Source organism: Mustelus asterias, chromosome 13, assembly GCF_964213995.1.
Source record: "Mustelus asterias chromosome 13, sMusAst1.hap1.1, whole genome shotgun sequence".
NCBI lineage: Eukaryota > Metazoa > Chordata > Chondrichthyes > Carcharhiniformes > Triakidae > Mustelus > Mustelus asterias.
Window position 1 is genome coordinate 90210409 of NC_135813.1, and position 18096 is coordinate 90228504.

Genomic DNA, 18096 nt, shown 5'->3' on the forward strand with positions numbered 1-18096 from the left:
CTCCGGTTTCCTCCCGCAGTCCAAAAGTGTGCAAGTTAGATGATTGGCTATTCTAGATTGCCCCTTAGTGTCCCAGGATGTGTAGGTTAGAGGGATTGGGGGCTGGGGGTAAATATGTGGGGATACGGGGATAGGGCCTGGGTGGAATTGTTGTCAGTGCAGACTCAATGGGCCAAATGGCCTCCTTCTGCACTGTAGGGATTCTATGATTCTAGATTCTTCTACTGTTGAAATAATTAAGGATCAATTGAATTATGCTGCCCACTGCCCACACCATATCATGGTGAGCCTGGGCAGGGAGGTATGAGTATGCTTTTTGGATAAAGCTTTCAAAGAGGGGGAAGGAAAGTGGGGTGCTATTTTTGAGGGGTTTCCCTTTGCATATCTGAGACCTGCCCCAAAGGGAGTAACTCCCCCCTTCTTCCCCACCAGTGCTGCAAAACCCAATCCTTCCTCCTCAAGGTGTCTGATTCCTCACCAGCCTAGTAGCTCTGACTTACCTGAGTCCGGGATCCATTCGGGCCATCACTCTGGGCTGGCCCTCAGTCTCAGTGGCACCCACTACTGGGCTGCTGGGACTGCCAGAGCTGCCGGCCAATCTGGTTGCTGTTGCCGATAGCAACCTGTCGTCGCTGCGGGACGTGTGTTTTTTTTAAAAAACTGCGTTTTGGCGGGCGTTTTAGCTGGGGGTGGGGGTGAGCTGTGCATAACCTCCAATCCCCCCTCATAAAATCCAGCCATATAGAGGTGGGCATCGTGACTGAAACAGTTTCAACAAAGAACAAAGAAAATTACAGCACAGGAACAGGCCCTTCGGCCCTCCAAGCCTGCACTGACCATACTGCCTGACTGAACTAAAACCCCTTACCCTTCCGGGGACCATATCCCTCTATTCCCATCCTATTCATGTATTAGTCCAGACACCCCCTAAAAGTCACTATCGTTTCGTGAGATCTGGCATCATCGAAAGTGTAGCAATGGGTCTTGTCCAATCCGCAACCCCTTGTCCTCCCTATCTTTAGCTCTCTGCTCTATCCAGCTATATAATACACACGATAACAGTGGGTGGGATTTCCACCAATGTCCGATGTCGGGCTGGTAAAGCGGCGGTGAGGCAGCTGACAGCAATGGCGGCTTTGACGCCATGTAGTGTGGGACTGAGTGCAAAAAAGGGCGGGCGGGAATTCCAAGATGTATCACTGGTGGGCGGCGGTCTCAGATCTGCCCATCCCATCATCAGCTTGGTGCTTCGCTGTTCCGGGCACCATGTTAAAAAGCTGCCCCAACGCACAACAGGAAACATTCTTCACCCGGGTGAATCCCATGGTGCCCACTGCCATTACCCTGACATCACCTTGGCATGACCTTTGCCTGCCCCCCCCCCCGAGCATTGCGCTCACCTCCGAGCTCCCCTGGAAGGACTGCTCACCGGGTACTCACCTTCTGAGGCCAGTAATGTATCACGCCATTCTGACACGGGTGGCACGGTGGCGCAGTGGTTAGCACTGCTGCCTCACAGTGCCAGGGACCCGGGTTCGATTCCCGGCTTGAGTCACTGCCTGTGTGGAATTTGCACATTCCCCCACCTGCGTGGGTTTCCTCCGGGTGCTCCAGTTTCCTCCCACAGCCCAAAGATGTGCGGGCTAGGTTGATTGGCCATGCTAAATTAACCCTAGTGTCAGAGGAATTAGCAAGGAAAATGCATGGGGTTACGGGAATAGGGCCTGGGTGGGATTGTGGTTGGTACAGACTCGATGGGCCGAATGGTCTCCTTCTGCACTGTAGGGAATCTATGACCTCATGCTGCTGTGGCTGCATTTTTGATTGGGCGCCTGATTCCGGTGAATAGGCCCAATGATGCTGATGTGTTTCTATGAGGTTCCCAGTGTTGAACAATGGAAAATGCGGCCAGTTACTGTTGGAGGATGGGGATGACCTCTTCCAGCATTTACGTCAATGTGAAACGCAACCTGAGCCTTCTCATGATATTTTCCGCTCTCGCTGCCAAACCTGTCTCTTGTGAATGAGAGTGAACAATCTCAGCCACAGTCTCCGCTCTATTCTCAGTGACCTACTTCAATATCATGATCTCTTCCAAAACTTCCAAAGAGCAAACTGTTCCATTCGGAGAGAACCTTGCTTGCTGCCTCTCCGCATGAATTCCCAGCATGCCTTGAACTGCCAAACCAAAAAAACACAAACCAGCCGAACCCCACTGCAATTAGCTTTCTGTTTTCCCTTTGCTTCATTGCTGTTCAGCCCCATGGCTGTCACAGGTCACATGGGCATTTCCTGGAACCTAATTATGTCATAATCAGGGAACCAAATAAATGCTCTTTCTTCAGCCTGGTCTTAAAGAGGATACCACACAAACAAAAACACAGGAATCTTCTTTGTTATCCAACACTCTACCAATCAGAATTCTCTGATAACTAGGATTTCCCACAAATCAATTTGAAAAAATAGCCAATCACTTTCTGTCTTCATATAATGTATTCTTAAAAAAAAGAATAATAATTCTATAAATCTATTGCTCTTGGTTTTACATTAGATTTGTTAAATTATTGGGTTAATTTTAGTTCTTGTGCCTTAACAAAGGTATTTCTTTTTATTCATTAGTGGAACATGGGCATCGCTGGCTAGGCCAGCATTTATTGCCCATCCCTAGTTGCCCGAGGGCAGCTGAGAGTCAACCACATTGCTGTGGCTCTGGAGTCACATGTAGGCCAGATCAGGTAAGGACGGCAGATTTCCTTCCCTAAAGGACATTAGTGAACAAGGTGGGTTTTTCCGACAATGGTTTCATGGTCATCAGTAGATTCCTAATTCCAGATTTTTAAAGATTATTGAATTCAAATTCTGCCACCTGCCGTGGATGGGATTCGAACCCAGGTCCGCAGAACATTAGCTGAGTTTTGGGATTAATAGTCCGGCGATAATATCACTAGGCCATTGCCTCCCTGATGTATACCGCACAATGGTCAGAACTTTCTGCTGGCAAGATCTTCCAGTCCCGCTGACAGTGATACCCCCCCCATCCCCCCCCCCACTGCAGGTTCCCCAGTGGCGAGGGGTGCAAAGAACGGCAAACCCCGTTGAGATCAATGGGACCGGAGGATCTCTCCGCCGCTGTGGAGGCATGTGGAAATTCTCGCCTCTTGTCTTGTGTCCGGGGGTAATGTATTTCCCCAGCAATAAGCATCTCGCAAATAAATATTTGTTTACGATTTACATCGATGATTTGGAGTTGGGGACCAAGTGTAAAGTCAAAATTCGCAGATGACACTAAGATGGGTGGAAGAGCAAAGTGTGCAGAGGACGCTGAAAGTCTGCAAAGGGATATAGATAGTCTAAGTGAGTGGGCGAGGGTCTGGCAGATGGAGTACAATGTTGGTAAATGTGAGGTCATCCATTTTGGTAGGAATAACAGCAAAATGGACTATTATTTAAATGGCAAAAAATTGCAGCATGCTGCTGTGCAGAGGGACCTGGGTGTCCTTGTGCAGGATTCTCAAGGAGTTGGTTTGCAGGTGCAGCAGGTAATTAAGAAGGCAAATGGAATTTTGTCCTTCATTGCGAGAAGGATGGAGTTTAAAAACAGCGAGATTATGTTGCAGCTGTATAAGGTGCTGGTGAGGCCACACCTGGAGTACTGTGTATAGTTTTGGTCTCCTTACTTGAGAAAGGATATACTGGCACTGGAGGGGGTGCAGAGGAGGTTCACTAGGTTGATTCCGGAGTTGAAAGGGTTGGCCTATGAGGAGAGACTGAGTATACTGGGGCTATACTCATTGGAATTCAGAAGAATGAGGGGAGATCTTATAGAAACATATAAGATTATGAAGGGAATAGATAAGATAGAAGCAGGGAGGTTGTTTCCACTGTCGGGTGAAACTAGAATTAGGGGGCATGGCCTCAAAATAAGGGGAAGCAGATTTAGGACTGAGTTGAGGAGGAACTTCTTCACACAAAGAGTTGTGAATCTGTGGAACTCCCCGCCCAGTGAAGCAGTTGAGGCTACCTCATTGAATGTTTTTAAGGCAAGGATCGAAAACTTTTTGAACAGTAAAGGAATTTAGGGTTATGGTGAGCGGGCGGGTAAGTGGAGCTGAGTTCACAAAAAGATCAGCCGTGATCTTATTGAATGGCGGAGCAGGCTCGAGGGGCCAGATGGCCTACTCCTGCTCCTAGCTCTTATGTTCTTATGACTCAGTGGCACCTCCCATTCCCCGAGTGTGTGGGATAGCAATGATTTTCTGAACATATTTTCTCCGGAACACATGCACCCTCGTGTAACGTTCTCAAGGCCCGTGTTTTCAATGAGTGTTCACAAATATTTCAAACTGCAAAACCAATTTATGTACCTTCCACAATATGTTCTTATGTTTCCTCGCCCACACAACGAAAGGGTGGTAACAAAGTTAAAGTTTATTTATTAGTCACAAGTAGGCTTACATTAACACTGCAATGAAGTTACTGTGAAAATCCCCCAGTCGCCACACTCTGGCACCTGTTCGGGTACACTGAGGGAGAATTTAGCATGGCCAATGCACTTAACCAACACGTCTTCTGGCCTGTGGAAGAAAGCTGAAGAACCCGGAGGAAACCCACGCAGACACGGGGAGAACATGCAGACTCCACACAAACAGTGACCCAAACCAGGAATTGAACCCGGATCCCTGGCGCTGTGAGGCAGCAGTACTAACCACTGTGCCACCGTGCTGTCCGAAATCCTGGCTGGCAGTTTTCACCTCCATTTCTTAGATCGTGAATAAAGAGACTTTCAGAATCTTCTCTTGTTGGCAAGTCCTGATCACCGTTTTTCCCCATCAGAAGATATTCACTCTGAAACCAGGGCTGCCGAGCCCCCGGTCCCTTTTATCTGATTCAGCTGGTTAGTTGGATTCATTATTTGCAGTTCAGGTGAGTTAATGTGTTGGAGCAAGGCCAAAGCTTTGCAATTGCTTCTGTTGAAGCCTGGCCCATTCAGATTCGAGCACTTCAACTCTGTTCCCCATGGCTAAAGATGAGCTAGGTAATGTGTTCTTCAGCCTGTATCAGCTCAGTGAGACAGCTATCTAATAGGCACGCTCTCCTGCTCTTTCCCATATCCCTGCAAAGTGCCTCCCTTTCAACTATAGATTCAATTCACTTTCTCAGGTTATCACTGAATCAGCTTCCTCGGCCCTTTCAGACAGTGCATTCTAGACCATAGCAAATCACCGTGTTAAAGACAAATCTCCCCCTCCCCCGGCTTTTTGGTTAATTGTCTTAAGTCTGTTTCCTAGCGTGGCACGGTGGCACAATGATTATCACTGCTGCCTCACAGCGCCAGGGACCTGGGTTCGATTCCCGGCTTGGGTCACTGTCTGTGTGGAGTCTGCACGTTCTCCCCGTGTCGGCGTGGGTTTTCTCTGGGTGCTCCGGTTTCCTCGCACAGTCTGAAAGATGTGCTGGTTAGGGTGCGTTGGCCGTGCTAAATTCTCCCTCGGTGTTACCCGAACTAGGGGATTTTCACAGTAACTTTATTGCAGTGTTAATGTAAGCCTACTTGTGACTAATAAATAAACTTTTAACCAATCCTTCCACCAATGGAAACAACTTTCCTTCAGTGCACAATCTGTAGCCACAATTTCCTGACTCTTCCTGCCGGCGGAATTTTCCAGTCCCACCGATTGTGACCACCTGCGGCGGGCTCCCAGGCGGCAAGTGTGCAGGGCGCGCAAAACTCCATGGAAGTCAGTGGGACTGGAAGATCCCGCTGCTGGCCAATGGTGGGCCGCCTCCACTGGCAGCGGGGGAGGGGGCAGGAAACTCCTGTGTTTTGGAACTATTGAGTCTTTCTGTTCCTGAAATCAATATGTCAGCGAGGGAAGAGGCAGCCAGGAAATGATGGCAGTGAAAGAATACGCAATGTGGTTGACTCTCAACTGCCCTCTGAAATGGCGCAGCAAGCCACTCAGTTCAAAGGTGACCAGGGATGGGCAATAAATGGTGGCCCAGCCGACGATGCCCATGTCCCACGAATGAATAGAAAAAAGCTCATGACAGCAGGTATCTAAGCATACAGACAACTCAATGTTGTAAAAGTAACATTGATTGCTGGCCTAATAAGTTGCGACATGACCACTGCGTTTTGACAGCTGTACTCGGTCACTGTCTGTTTGGAGTTTGCCTGTTCTCCCTGTGTCTGCGTGGGTTTCCTCGTAAAACCTCGTAAAGCTCGTAAAATCCCACCTCTGGAGTCTGCACATGCGCAGTTAAACTTGGAGATCCAGTTTTTTTTGTCAGTGATTCCCTGCTCATTCGCAGGGTGCTCCCTTTGAAGGCCCAGGGAAGACAATCAATTAGAAATCACTGAACTGATGAAAACTTTGCCTCTGACACGGCACGGCGGCACAGTGGTCAGCACTGCTGCCTCACAGCGCCAGGGACCCGGGTTCAATTCCCGGCTCGGGTCACTGTCTGTGTGGAGTTTGCACATTCTCCCCGTGTCTGCGTGGGTTTCCTCCGGGTGCTCCGGTTTCCTCCCACAGTCTAAAAGATGTGCTGGTTAGGTGCATTGACCATACTAAATTCTCTCTCAATGTATCCGAACAGGCGCCGGAGTGTGGCGACTAGGGGATTTTCACAGTAACTTCATTGCAGTGTTAATGTAAGCTTATGTGTGACACTAATAAATAAACTGCTCTTCATAATTTTCAGGGAACATACGTGTCAGCTTGGGCTCATGTTTGAATGATATGTTAGTAATGGTCGAGTAGACACCGCGCCTTCACCGTGACTGACATGTGCCTTTGGCTAACTTTGCTCCTGAGCTCCCCCAAGTGGTTGATCTGGTAAAGGCACTGCTCGGTGTGGTGTTGAACCAGGCAGGCTAGGAAGGTTGCAAGATTCGATCCCTGGGGCCCTGGGGCAAGCTGTTATTCTCAAGCCCTAGGAAACAATTTTCAGAAAGTAAACAGGACGGCATCCTGTCGGTTTTCACACCGCACAGGACGAGAGGCCATTCAGCCCGCCTTGGCTGGGCCAACTCTTTGAAAGTGCTGTCCAATCAATCCCGCTCTTCCCCTACCTCCCAGACCCGTCCCATTGGCCCAGCAGTTTGGGCAGCTGTGGGTTTAGCAAGCTCTCGAGCATTAATCTTCTTACACAAGCTAATTTCACACTGGCAATGGCTGAGGGTAACCTGGTGTTGTTAAACTTCTTACTGTGTTTACCCCAGTCCAACGCCGGCATCTCCACATAATGGTTGAGGGAGCAGAGCTAAAATTCACAGAAAGTTTGTGCAGAAACGAACGGAAATAAAGTCACTGAGTGACAAATAGTAAGGGACGTTTGAAAGATGTTGACACTTCAAAGTGTGAATGGAAGTTTACTGTTGTAGTTCCAGTAATGTGTCAGGAAAATGATGTTTCGTTCAAATAAAGTGTCAGGCCTCTGCAACTAATGTGTTTCTTTTCCCCCCATTGTGACAGGTTTGATGACAAAGGAGCAAAGGTGGGGAAATACGAAATTGATTGCAAACACAGTTCCCTGCTCGTTTTGGGTCAGAATGTCCTTGAACAAATAGCGTTTGAACCAAGTTGGGAAGAGAGGAAATAAACATCTCGCTGCTTTATGGCTGTAGGTTAGTTTCTACTGGTCTCTGAGGCACACTTTGCCTCTCTGTACGGGTGAAGGGAATGGAGAGGTATTGCTGGAGCTTGCACAGTCATTTTACTGTAGCACTGTTTCATTCACTGAGTTACAGAGCAGGTGAACTGGAACGCTGCCTTTATATTCACTCGAAGGCATCTTCAGAATGCCTGAACGCACCGTGATTTTATTTTACATTGCTATATGGAATTTTGTCAGTGACTTAACATCTCTCTCAAACAACCCTTTCCCCTTTTTGTGCTTGCGTTGAGTTGAGACTGAGTTGAGGAGGAACTTCTTCACACAAAGGGTTGTGAATCCGTGGAATTCCCTGCCCAGTGAGGCAGTTGAGGCTACCTCATTGAATGTTTTTAAGGCAAGGATATATATAAATCTTTGAACAGTAAAGGAATTAAGGGTTATGGTGAGCGGGTGGATAAGTGGAGCTGAGTCCACAAAAAGATCAGCCATGATCTTATTGAATGGTGGAGCAGGCTCGAGGGGCAGATGGCCTACTCCTGCTCCTAGTTCTTATGTATTGACAAATAACTGAGGAGGAACAAAATAGACCTTTTCTTTTTTTTAATTCATTCATGGGACATGGCGTCGCTGGCTGGCCAGCATTTATTGCCCATCCCTAGTTGCCCTTGTTTGAGGGCAGGTGAGAGTCAACCACATTGCTGTAGCTCTGGAGTCGCATGTAAGCCAGACCGGGTAAGGACGGCAGATTTCCTTCCCTAAAGGACATTATCGAACCAGATGGGTTTGTCTGACAGTCGGCAATGGTTTCACGGTTATCAGTAGATTCTTAACGCCAGATATTTCTTATTGAATTCAAATTCCACCAGCTGCCATGGTGGGATTCGAACCCGGGTCCTCAGAACATTAGAACCATAGAATTCTACAGTGCAATTCCGCCCATCGGGTTTGCACCAACCACAGTCCCTATTCCCATAACCCCATGCATTTCCCCTGACAGTCCCCCTGACACGAAGGGGCAATTTAGCTTGGCTGATCCACCTAACCCGCACATCTTTGGACTATGGGAGGAAACTGGAGCACCCGGAGGAGACCCACGCAGACACAGGGAGAATGTGCAAACTCCACATAGACAATGACCCAAGGCCGGAATCAAACCCCGGGTCCCTGGCGCTGTGAGGCAGCAGTACTATCCACTGTGCCACTGTGCCGCCCCTGAGTTAGCTGAGTTTCTGGATTAACAGACTAGCGGAATTTAAGCTATTGCCTCCCCATTTTAGTTAGGTACACCATCCAAAAGTCCAAATTCCAGCACCTTTGGAACCAAGAATATGCCTGATTTTGCATTTTCCCAGATTTAGGATAAGGATAGGTGCCCTGTTCAGCAATTTAAAACGGCTCACTGGAAAAGCAATAGCATACTGGCCGGAAATCTCCAGACCCGTTCGCAAGACTGCGCAAGACCGGAAAGTCCTGGCCAGAAATTAGCAACCAACTCCTTCACAGAGAGGAGTGATCATTTCTGATCTCTGCCCTGGAAAGTGGCTGGAAATTCTGAAAACAGAAGTGCGGTGGGAATCCCCAAATCTATCCCGTCAGTGGAAGAGGTAGCTTTGTGTCCAAAGAATAAGGAAGCCCGGGATTGGAGGCTGATCTCAAGGCACTGTGTTTGCACAGCTCTCGCTGGAACCATTCTCACATCAGCCTCAGAATGGCCTCTTCATTTCCTTCCTCTCTATCCCAGGAGCAGTATCCGGATTTCCCAAGAGGACACAAGTATTTTATTCTTAATTTACCAACTGTGAAACTTTTCCGATGGTTATCATTAATGCACTAGACTCAGAGCGGGGTTTTCCGTGCAAGAGCGGTCCACCATTGGCTGGCGGCGAGGTCTTCCAGTCCCACCGCTGTCAACGGGGTTTTCCGTTGTTCATATCCTCCGCCGCCGGGATTGGGGTTGAGGGCAGCTGACAGCAGGACTGGAAGATCCCGCCGATTTAAATGGTGAGAAAGCGCCTGTCTCGGTACTTACAAAATCGAAGGAGTTGGAATATTTTCAAACATGTCTGGATTTTAGACAATTCCAGAGGGATGGATTTTAGATGTCTAACTTGTTGGGTTCTGTTGGGAATGTAAATGTCTGTTAGAGCGAAGCACAAACAAGATCTGGACAATATCCAGGCTTGGGCTGACAAGTGGCAAGTAACATTCGCGCCACACAAATGCCAGGCAATGACCATCACCAATAAGAGACACTCTAACCACCGCCCCTTGACATTCAATGGTGTAACCATCACTGAATCCCCCACTGTCAATATCCTTGGGGTTACCATTGACCAGAAACTCAACTGGACTCACCACATAAACACAATGGCTACAAGAGCAGGTCAGAGGCTAGGAATACTGCGGCAAGTAACTCACCTCCTGACTTCCCAACGCCTATCCACCATCTACAAGGCACAAGTCAGGAGTGTGATGGAATACTCCCCACTTGCCTGGATGGGTGCAGCTCCAACAACACTCAAGAAGCTTGACACCATCCAGGACAAAGCAGCTTGCTTGATCTACAAACATCCACTCCCTCCACCACCGACACTCAGTAGCAGCAGCGTGTACTATCTACAAGATGCACTGCAGCAATTCACCAAAGATGCTTAGGCAGCACCTTCCAAACCCACGACCACTTCCATCTGGAAGGGCAAGGGCAGTAGATAAATGGGAACACCACCACCTGCAAGCTCTCCTCCAGGCCACTCACCATCCTGACTTGGAAATATATCGCCATTCCTTCACAGTCGCTGGGTCAAAATCCTAGAATTCCCTCCCTAATGGCATTATGGGTCAACCCACAGAACATGGACCATCACCTTCTCAAGGGCAACTAGGCATGGGCAATAAATGCTGGCCAGCCAGCGACGCCCATGTCCCACGAATGAATAAAAAAAAACTTGTGGAAAGGGAGTAGAGGAATTTGGACAAAACAGTGGATTAGTAAACTGCCCAGTTTATTGGTTCAAATATAACCGCAGCTTGTATACTGGGGATGGAAATGTTATTTCTCTGGGCAGCACGGTGGCACAGTGATTAGCACTGCTGCCTCACAGCGCCAGGGACCCGGGTTCAATTCTGGCCTCGGGTCACTGTCTGTGTGTAGTTTGTATGTTCACCCTGTGTCTGCGTGGGTTTCCTCCCACAGTCCAAAGATGTACGAGTTAGGTTGACTGGCCATGCTAAATTGACGCTGGTGTCGGGGGATTAGCGGGGTGAATATGTGAGGTTATAGGAGTGGGGCTGGGTGGGATTGTGGTCGGTGCAGTCTCGATGAGCTGGGTGTCCTCCTTCTCGCTGTGGGGATTCTATGTTAGATGCAATAAGTCCGTGCAATGCCAGTCCAATTGCCAGTGGACATAGAAAATTAGCACCAATAGTGATACAAATAATTTGACATAAAACTTTGATTTTATATTCTTATTTCTAATAAAATAGCAAAGGTTGTGGTAATCTGGGAAGTAAATTTGTTTGGTGCATTGGCAGAGGGAAAAGAAGGTGCAAAACTAAGCGCCAATGGTGGGGGGTGGAGTTTGACCAGGAGATTCCATTCTGAACATAGGTAAGAACATACAAATGTGAGAATAATGTGAAAGCAGGAAGCGAGACTTTGCAAGTACGAAAGACAACATAACATACATTGGACTGAATACCAGGGCAGGGAACAGGGGGAGTGTGGTAAACCACTGTTAGCTTATTACCTGTATATGTGACATGCCTGGACACACCCCTGCCGGCCCTACCTGAGACTCCTCCCCGCCCTGGTCCAGGTATAAAGGCGACTGCTCCCCACCCCCCTGCCTCAGTCTGGACCAGTTCATTGGCATGGGTGTGCTCCAAGTCTTTTGCTAATAAAAGCCTATTTGTTCTTGCATACAAACTAGTCTTTGCTCGATTGATGGTGCATCAGGGAGAATGCAGGAAAATGAGGATGAGAATCATATCAGCCATGATTGAATGGCGGAGCAGACTCGATGGGCCGAATGGCCTAATGCTCTTCCTATTACGTACCCACACATGGTGGATGGCTGATCAAGGTTCCTTGTCCAGGTTTTGGACAAGGGTCACCTGTACTCAAAACGTCAGCTCTTTTCTCTCCTTACAGATGCTGCCAGACCTACTGAGATTTTCCAGCATTTTCTCTTTTGGTTTCAGATACCAGCGTCCGCAATAATTTGCATTTTTAAAAAAATGAGACTCTTAAATGTTTGGAGTATGACCTCAATTTGCATCCCAGGAAAGGATGCCCCTGAGATTATTTTCCTTTGCCAAGGATCCTACCTTTGTTGTAGAGCGAACCATCAAAGTAGTAACTGCCCGTGTAATAGCCAGTGGTGAGCTCCAAGAGGTGGCGTCCCCAGGTGTTCCCGGCTCCTGGAAAACTGGCCAAGGCCACAAGGCGTTTCGAACGAGCTGGCAGGAAATATCTGTCCATGCAACGGTTATCTGGAAGGAACAACTATGTGTTAATTGTGTACCGGCTACAGGACACACTGCAACAACGCACCAAGGCTCCATTGACAAGCACTCAGCCTCTGCCATCTAGAAGGACATGGGCAGCAGAGGCATGGAAACATGACCCAGTCACGCGATATCCAGATGTGCACCTCTGTCGGCATTCCTCCACTGTCGCTGGGTCAAATTCCTGGGCTAAGTTCATGACTAAACCTCAATCTCCAACCAAGGGCAGCACGGTGGCTCAGTGGTTAGCACTGCTACCTCACAGTGCCAGGGTCCCGGGTTCAATTCCAGCCTCGGGTGACTGTCTGTGTGGGGTTTGCTCATTCCCCCCGTGTCCGCGTGGGTTTCCTCTGGGTGCTCCGGTTTCCTCTCACACTCCAAAGATGTGCAAGTTAGGTGGACTGGTCATGCTAAGTTGCCTCTTAGCGTCCAGAGATATGTAGGTTAGGGAGATTGGCCATGGTGAATTGTTCCATAGTGTCCCAAGGTGAGCAGGTTAGGGGGATTTGTGGGGTAAATATGTAGAGTTACGGCAATAGGATCTGGATGTCAGAGAGTCGGTGCAGACTCGATGGGCCGAATGGCCTCCTTCTGCACTGTAGGGATTCTGGGAATCTCCACAGTCTTAATATTTAATTCTTTGGTTGCTTTTGAAATTACTATTTCCTGAACTGCTCCCAACTCCAAGTGCACTACCCCAGTCACACTCCACATCACTCCCCATAACTTCATCCCTTTCATCCATACACAAATGATTTTAAATTGGGTTGAATGAGCTGATATCTTACTAGTCATGAAGACATTTCAGTTACTTTTCTTTGGAGTTTTACTTCCAGTTACCTACCCCCTTGAGAGGATTCCAAAGCAGAATCCATCACTGGGAAACACGGGCATTCCTTGCCCAACACAAGTGGCATTAATTGGTTGCAGCATCATTGAATGGTATACCGATACAGGCCACTTGACCATTCGGTTTGCGCCAGCCACAGAGTCTCCTGCTTGCTCCCCACCCTGCTTGCACCCACAGCGGCACGGCGGCACAGTGGTTAGCACAGCTGCCTCACAGTGCCAGGGACCCGGGTTCGATCCCCGGTTTGGGTCGCTGTCTGAGTGGAGTCTGCATGTTCTCACCACGTCTGCGTGGGTTTCCTCCGGGTGCTCCAATTTCCTCCCACAGTCCAAAAGACGTGCTGGCCATGCTAAATTCTCCCTCACTGTACCCGAACAGGCGCCAAAGTGCAGCGACTAGGGAATTTTCACTCTAACTTTTTTTTAATTCATTCATGGGACATGGGCATCGCTGGCTGGCCAGCATTTATTACCCATCCCTAGTTGCCCTTGTTCAGAGGGCAGTTGAGAGTCAACTACATTGCTGTGGCTCTGGAGTCACACGTAGGCCAGACCAGGTAAGGACGGCAGATTTCCTTCTCTAAAGGACATTAGTGAACCAGATGGGTTTCTCCGACAATCGACAATGGTTTCATGGTCATCAGTAGATTCTTAATTCCAGATATTTTTTCTTGAATTCAAATTCCATCATCTGCTGTGGTGGGATTCGAACACGGATCCCCAGAACATTAGCTGAGTTTCTGGATTAATAGTCCAGCGATAATAGCACTAGGCCATTGCCTCCCCTTAACTTCATTGCAGTGTTAGTGTAACCCAGTTGTGACACTAATAAATAAACTTTAATCTTTCTCTTCCTTGTTTTAGCAATTAATCCTATTTAGAATCATTTACAGGTTTTGTTTCAATAATGGCTTGTGGCGGGGAATACGCCCATCTGAGGAAATTCTTTCTAACTTCTCTTTACATTCTTTTTGCAATTATCTTAATTTTATCCCCTCATGTTACCAAGCAACGGAAATAATTTATCACCATTATTGTAACCCTCATAAGCCTTATCAACTGCTCTTGTTAGTTTATCTGCCAAGGTATTTATCGTAACCCAGTTAAAGTGGAGTTCATGCCACTTTATACCGTGGGTTGGATTTTCCGGTCACTTGTGTCCCAAGACCGGAGATTCCCATCCAAACTCAACGGATCTTTAAATGGTCCACCGAATTTTATGTCTCGCCCGCTACCATTCCTGCAGCAGGCAAGATGGAAGATTTTCAGCCCACATCTCTGAAGATAATTCTCTCCCATAAAAGGTGGAGGATGTCCATGGAACTTTTCATGGTCAAGGTTGCTGCAGTTTTCTTGGGTAAGGTTATTGAAGAGCCTGGAACTAAGGCAGGTGAATAGACTTGAACCACAGAGCAGCCATGGGAGGACGTACGCTTGAGGGGCTGAATGTCCTACTCCGGTTCCCATGCTCCTCAACCTACTGCACAGTCACAATTCCTTTTGGAGAATCAGTCAATCAGCGTGGACTCAATGGGCCGAGTGGCCTCTTTCTGCACTGTAGGGGATTCTATGATCTGTCGGCTGTCATTCGGTCAGTAACACTCTCGCTCCAGAGTTAGGAGATAGTGGGCCCAAGTCTCACTCCAGGAATGTGAACATGTAATCCAGACCGACACTGCATCCCAGTATTGGGGGAAAGCTGGAATATCGGAGATGCTGACTGGAATGTTACCACCATTCACACTGACAGGATTTTCCCATCCCGCTGCAGTGAACGGAGATTTGGCTGGGTGCCAAATTGTCTGACCTCGCTGCAGCGGGAGCGTGGCGGAAACGGCCGGTAAAATTGCACGTGCCATCTTTTAGTCAAAGTGTTAAATTAAAGCCCTGTCTGACCTCTCAACTCAAAGAACAACAGAGGAGTTCTGCTTGTTGTCCTGGTCAAAATTTACCCTTCAACATCATCACTGCAATGGTGAAGTCGGGCAAACCCAGGGTGTGTGGGCTGCAGTAGGAGAGGAATGAATGGAAAGGGTTAAACAGACAGTCTGACTAAAGTATTCACACTCACTGTGGGCAGACACACGACAAATTACCACATCCCAGACAGCACAAACACAGTCACACCCTGGGTGAGATCTTTCCAAAGTTACAGCAACAATAAGATAATCGATATCCTACCAAGGCTCCACAACATCTAGAGGAGCCATTGTGCCTCTGGAAAACTAATCAAGTATCAGGGAGATGGGGACAATTGACACACCATCGAAATCGGTTTGACAAACACAACGCTTGATGCTGTAAACAGGTAGACAGGATACATCCAGAAAATGATTAAAGCTAAAGCACACAGGACAATGGATCAGCATAATGTGATCAAAACCAGAACTGTGACCAATTCAAAGTAACATTCTGATGACCTAACTGGAATGCAGCACTAGGTAACGCGAAAAAAGTATAAGAATATGCAAGAACCGATGATTAGCAGAGCAGCTCGGAAACAAGCTGGAATTACAGCCATGAGTTCTGCTCTCTCTCATGCATGCTGAATGAAGCCATTTTTGTTGAAGCTCTAAATGGTCTCGGAAGACTCAGTTTGTTCGTTCCCTCCAACAAACAGCTTATCTGTTACATGGTCATTTTAAAAAGCAGCGAATATTAGAATGTGAATCATACCTTGTACCTGCGTTTGATAAACGACAAAGTATTCTTCATTGCCACAGCTTTCGTACTCCTCACCGGCGCATTTCTGTGCACACAGTTGCTCATCCTCTGGGTCATGCAGTGTGAAGTGCATGGTGGGGAATCCACAGCGGCAGGCAGTTCCTGCCAGCACAGCCAGAGTATATTCCTGTAAGAAGAAGCAAATCGTTGCATATTTACATCAAGATCAAACTGTCTTTACCAAAGAGCTATCACCTGAACCTGACAGCGCAGACCGAACCCAGAGCCACCAGAAAGGCACATGACCTTTTTCAGGCAAACTTAAAACCCTTGCCTGCACAGGACACCATGTGAATTAGTGATGTTTTTATTCATTCAGGGGATGCGGGCATCATTGGCTGGGCCAGCATTTATTGCCCATCCCCAATTGTCCCTGAACTGAATAGCTCGCTTGGCCATTTCAGAGGGGCATTTAAGAGTCAAGCACATAGGGACGGCACGGTGGTACAGTGGTTAGCACTGGTGCTTCACAGCGCCAGGGACCCGGGTTCAATTCCGGCCTCAGTCACTGTCTGTGTGGAGTTTGCATGTTCTCCCCGTGTCTGCATGGACTTTCCTCGGGTGCTCCGGTTTCCTCCCACAGACCAAAGATGTGCGGGTTAAGTGGATTGGCCATGCTAAATTGACCCTAGTGTCAGGGGATTGGCAGGGTAAATGTGTGGGGTTATGTGAATAGGGCCTGGGTGGGATTGTGGTCGGTACAGGCGCGATGGGCCAAATGGCCTCCTTCTGTACTGTAGGGGTTACATGATTCTACATTGCTGTGGCTCTGGAGTTACATGTTGGCCAGACCAGGTGAGGGTGGCAGTTTTCCTTCCCTAAAGGACATTAGTGATCCAGATGGGTTTTTCTGACAATCAACAATAGTTTCATGGTCATCAGTAGATTCTTAATTCCAGATTTTTTTATTGAATTCAAATCCCACCATCTGCCGTGGCGGGATTCGAACCCGGGTCCTCAGGACATTGGCTGAGTTTCTGGATTAATAGTCTAGCGATAATCCCACTAGGCCATAGCCTCCCCTATGCTGCACCTTCTGACGTGCCGTCTTTCAGATGCGATGTTAGACCAAGACCCCCCCTCTTCTGCAACTCCCCTCCCCCCCGCCCTCCTCCATCCGGCACCCCACACCCTCGCAGATATTAAAGACCGCATAGCATTAGAGTGGAGAGGTGTCCTGATCAACACTTATCCCCATCCAACACCAAATCCAGGCTATCTGTGGTGTACCTCATTGCCGTTCATGAGATCTTGCCGTGGGCAAAATTGGCTGCCATGTTTCCTACTTAGCATCAGGCATTACACTTCATGAACTGGGAAGTCTTAAAGTTTAAAATATATTTATTCGTGCCACAAGATGGCTTACATTAACACTGCAATGAAGTTACTGTGAAAACCCCCTCGTCGCCACGCTCCAGCACCTGCTCAGGAACACTGAGGGAGAACTTAGCCAATGCATCTAACCAGAACGTCTTTCAGACTGTGGGAGGAAACCGGAGCACCGGGAGGAAACCCACGCAGACACGGGGAGAACGTGCAGACTCCACACAGACAGTGACCCAAGCTAGGAATCGAACCTGGGTCCTTGGCGTTGAGGGAAAGCAATGTTAGCTACTGTGCTACCCCTTCTTTGCTCTCAAGGGAAAACCCTCGGACTCTCTAATATGTCCCTGTCACTGGCATTTAAAACGTGAGATCCATACAGTGCAGAAGGAAGCCATTTGGCCCATCGAGTCTGCACTGGCTCTGACAGAGCATCATAAAGATATCTTAAGATCTGAAGATGTTACTGGTGTTGGATCAGCTTGGAGGCAGCGGTATTCTGTTGTCAGATATTGCAGAGTGTCTCTCAGTCACAGCCACAGTGGCAAACTGTTAGCCAGTAAATGGATAGAGAAGAAACAAATAGGCAGAGCGTGGGAGAAAGAGACAATGATAGTTAGGAAACAGTAGGAGAAAGGTTGGGTTGGAGTATTCAGAGTTAAATAGAGAGAAGTCTGGTGGACATGATGGGAATGATGGGCCAACATGCCTGGCAGTCAGTAAGAGCCCCGTGCACTAATCAAGGGAAAGTTGCAAGTTCCCCCAAGTACCCCAACAGTATTCCCTTAAACAATCCCACCAGACAGCAAAGTGACTGATCATTAACTGATAACAAGCAATGAGGTGGAGATGCCGGCAATGGCCTGGGGTGGGCACAGTAAGAAGTCTCACAACACCAGGTTAAAGTCCAACAGGTTTATTTGGAATCATGAACTTACAGAGCGCTGCTCCTTCCTCAGGTGAGTGGAGGTAGGTTCACAAACATGGCATATATAGGCAAAGACGCAATTGCCTATATATGTTATGTTTGTGATACCACTCACCTGAGGAAGGACCAGCGCTCTGAAAGCTCAT

The 18096-nt window shown here is 48.0% G+C and overlaps 1 protein-coding gene across 1 annotated transcript in view; it reads right to left on the bottom strand.

Moving 5' to 3' along the window:
- wscd2 (WSC domain containing 2) overlaps positions 1-18096 on the bottom strand; it is a 253328-nt gene that overhangs the window by 49074 nt on the left and 186158 nt on the right. The window contains exons 5-6 of the mRNA XM_078227247.1: positions 15652-15826; positions 11947-12111 (exon numbers count right to left, since the gene is read on the bottom strand). Coding sequence (XP_078083373.1) covers positions 11947-12111; positions 15652-15826 — 340 coding nt within the window. The remainder of the gene's footprint in view (positions 1-11946; positions 12112-15651; positions 15827-18096) is intronic.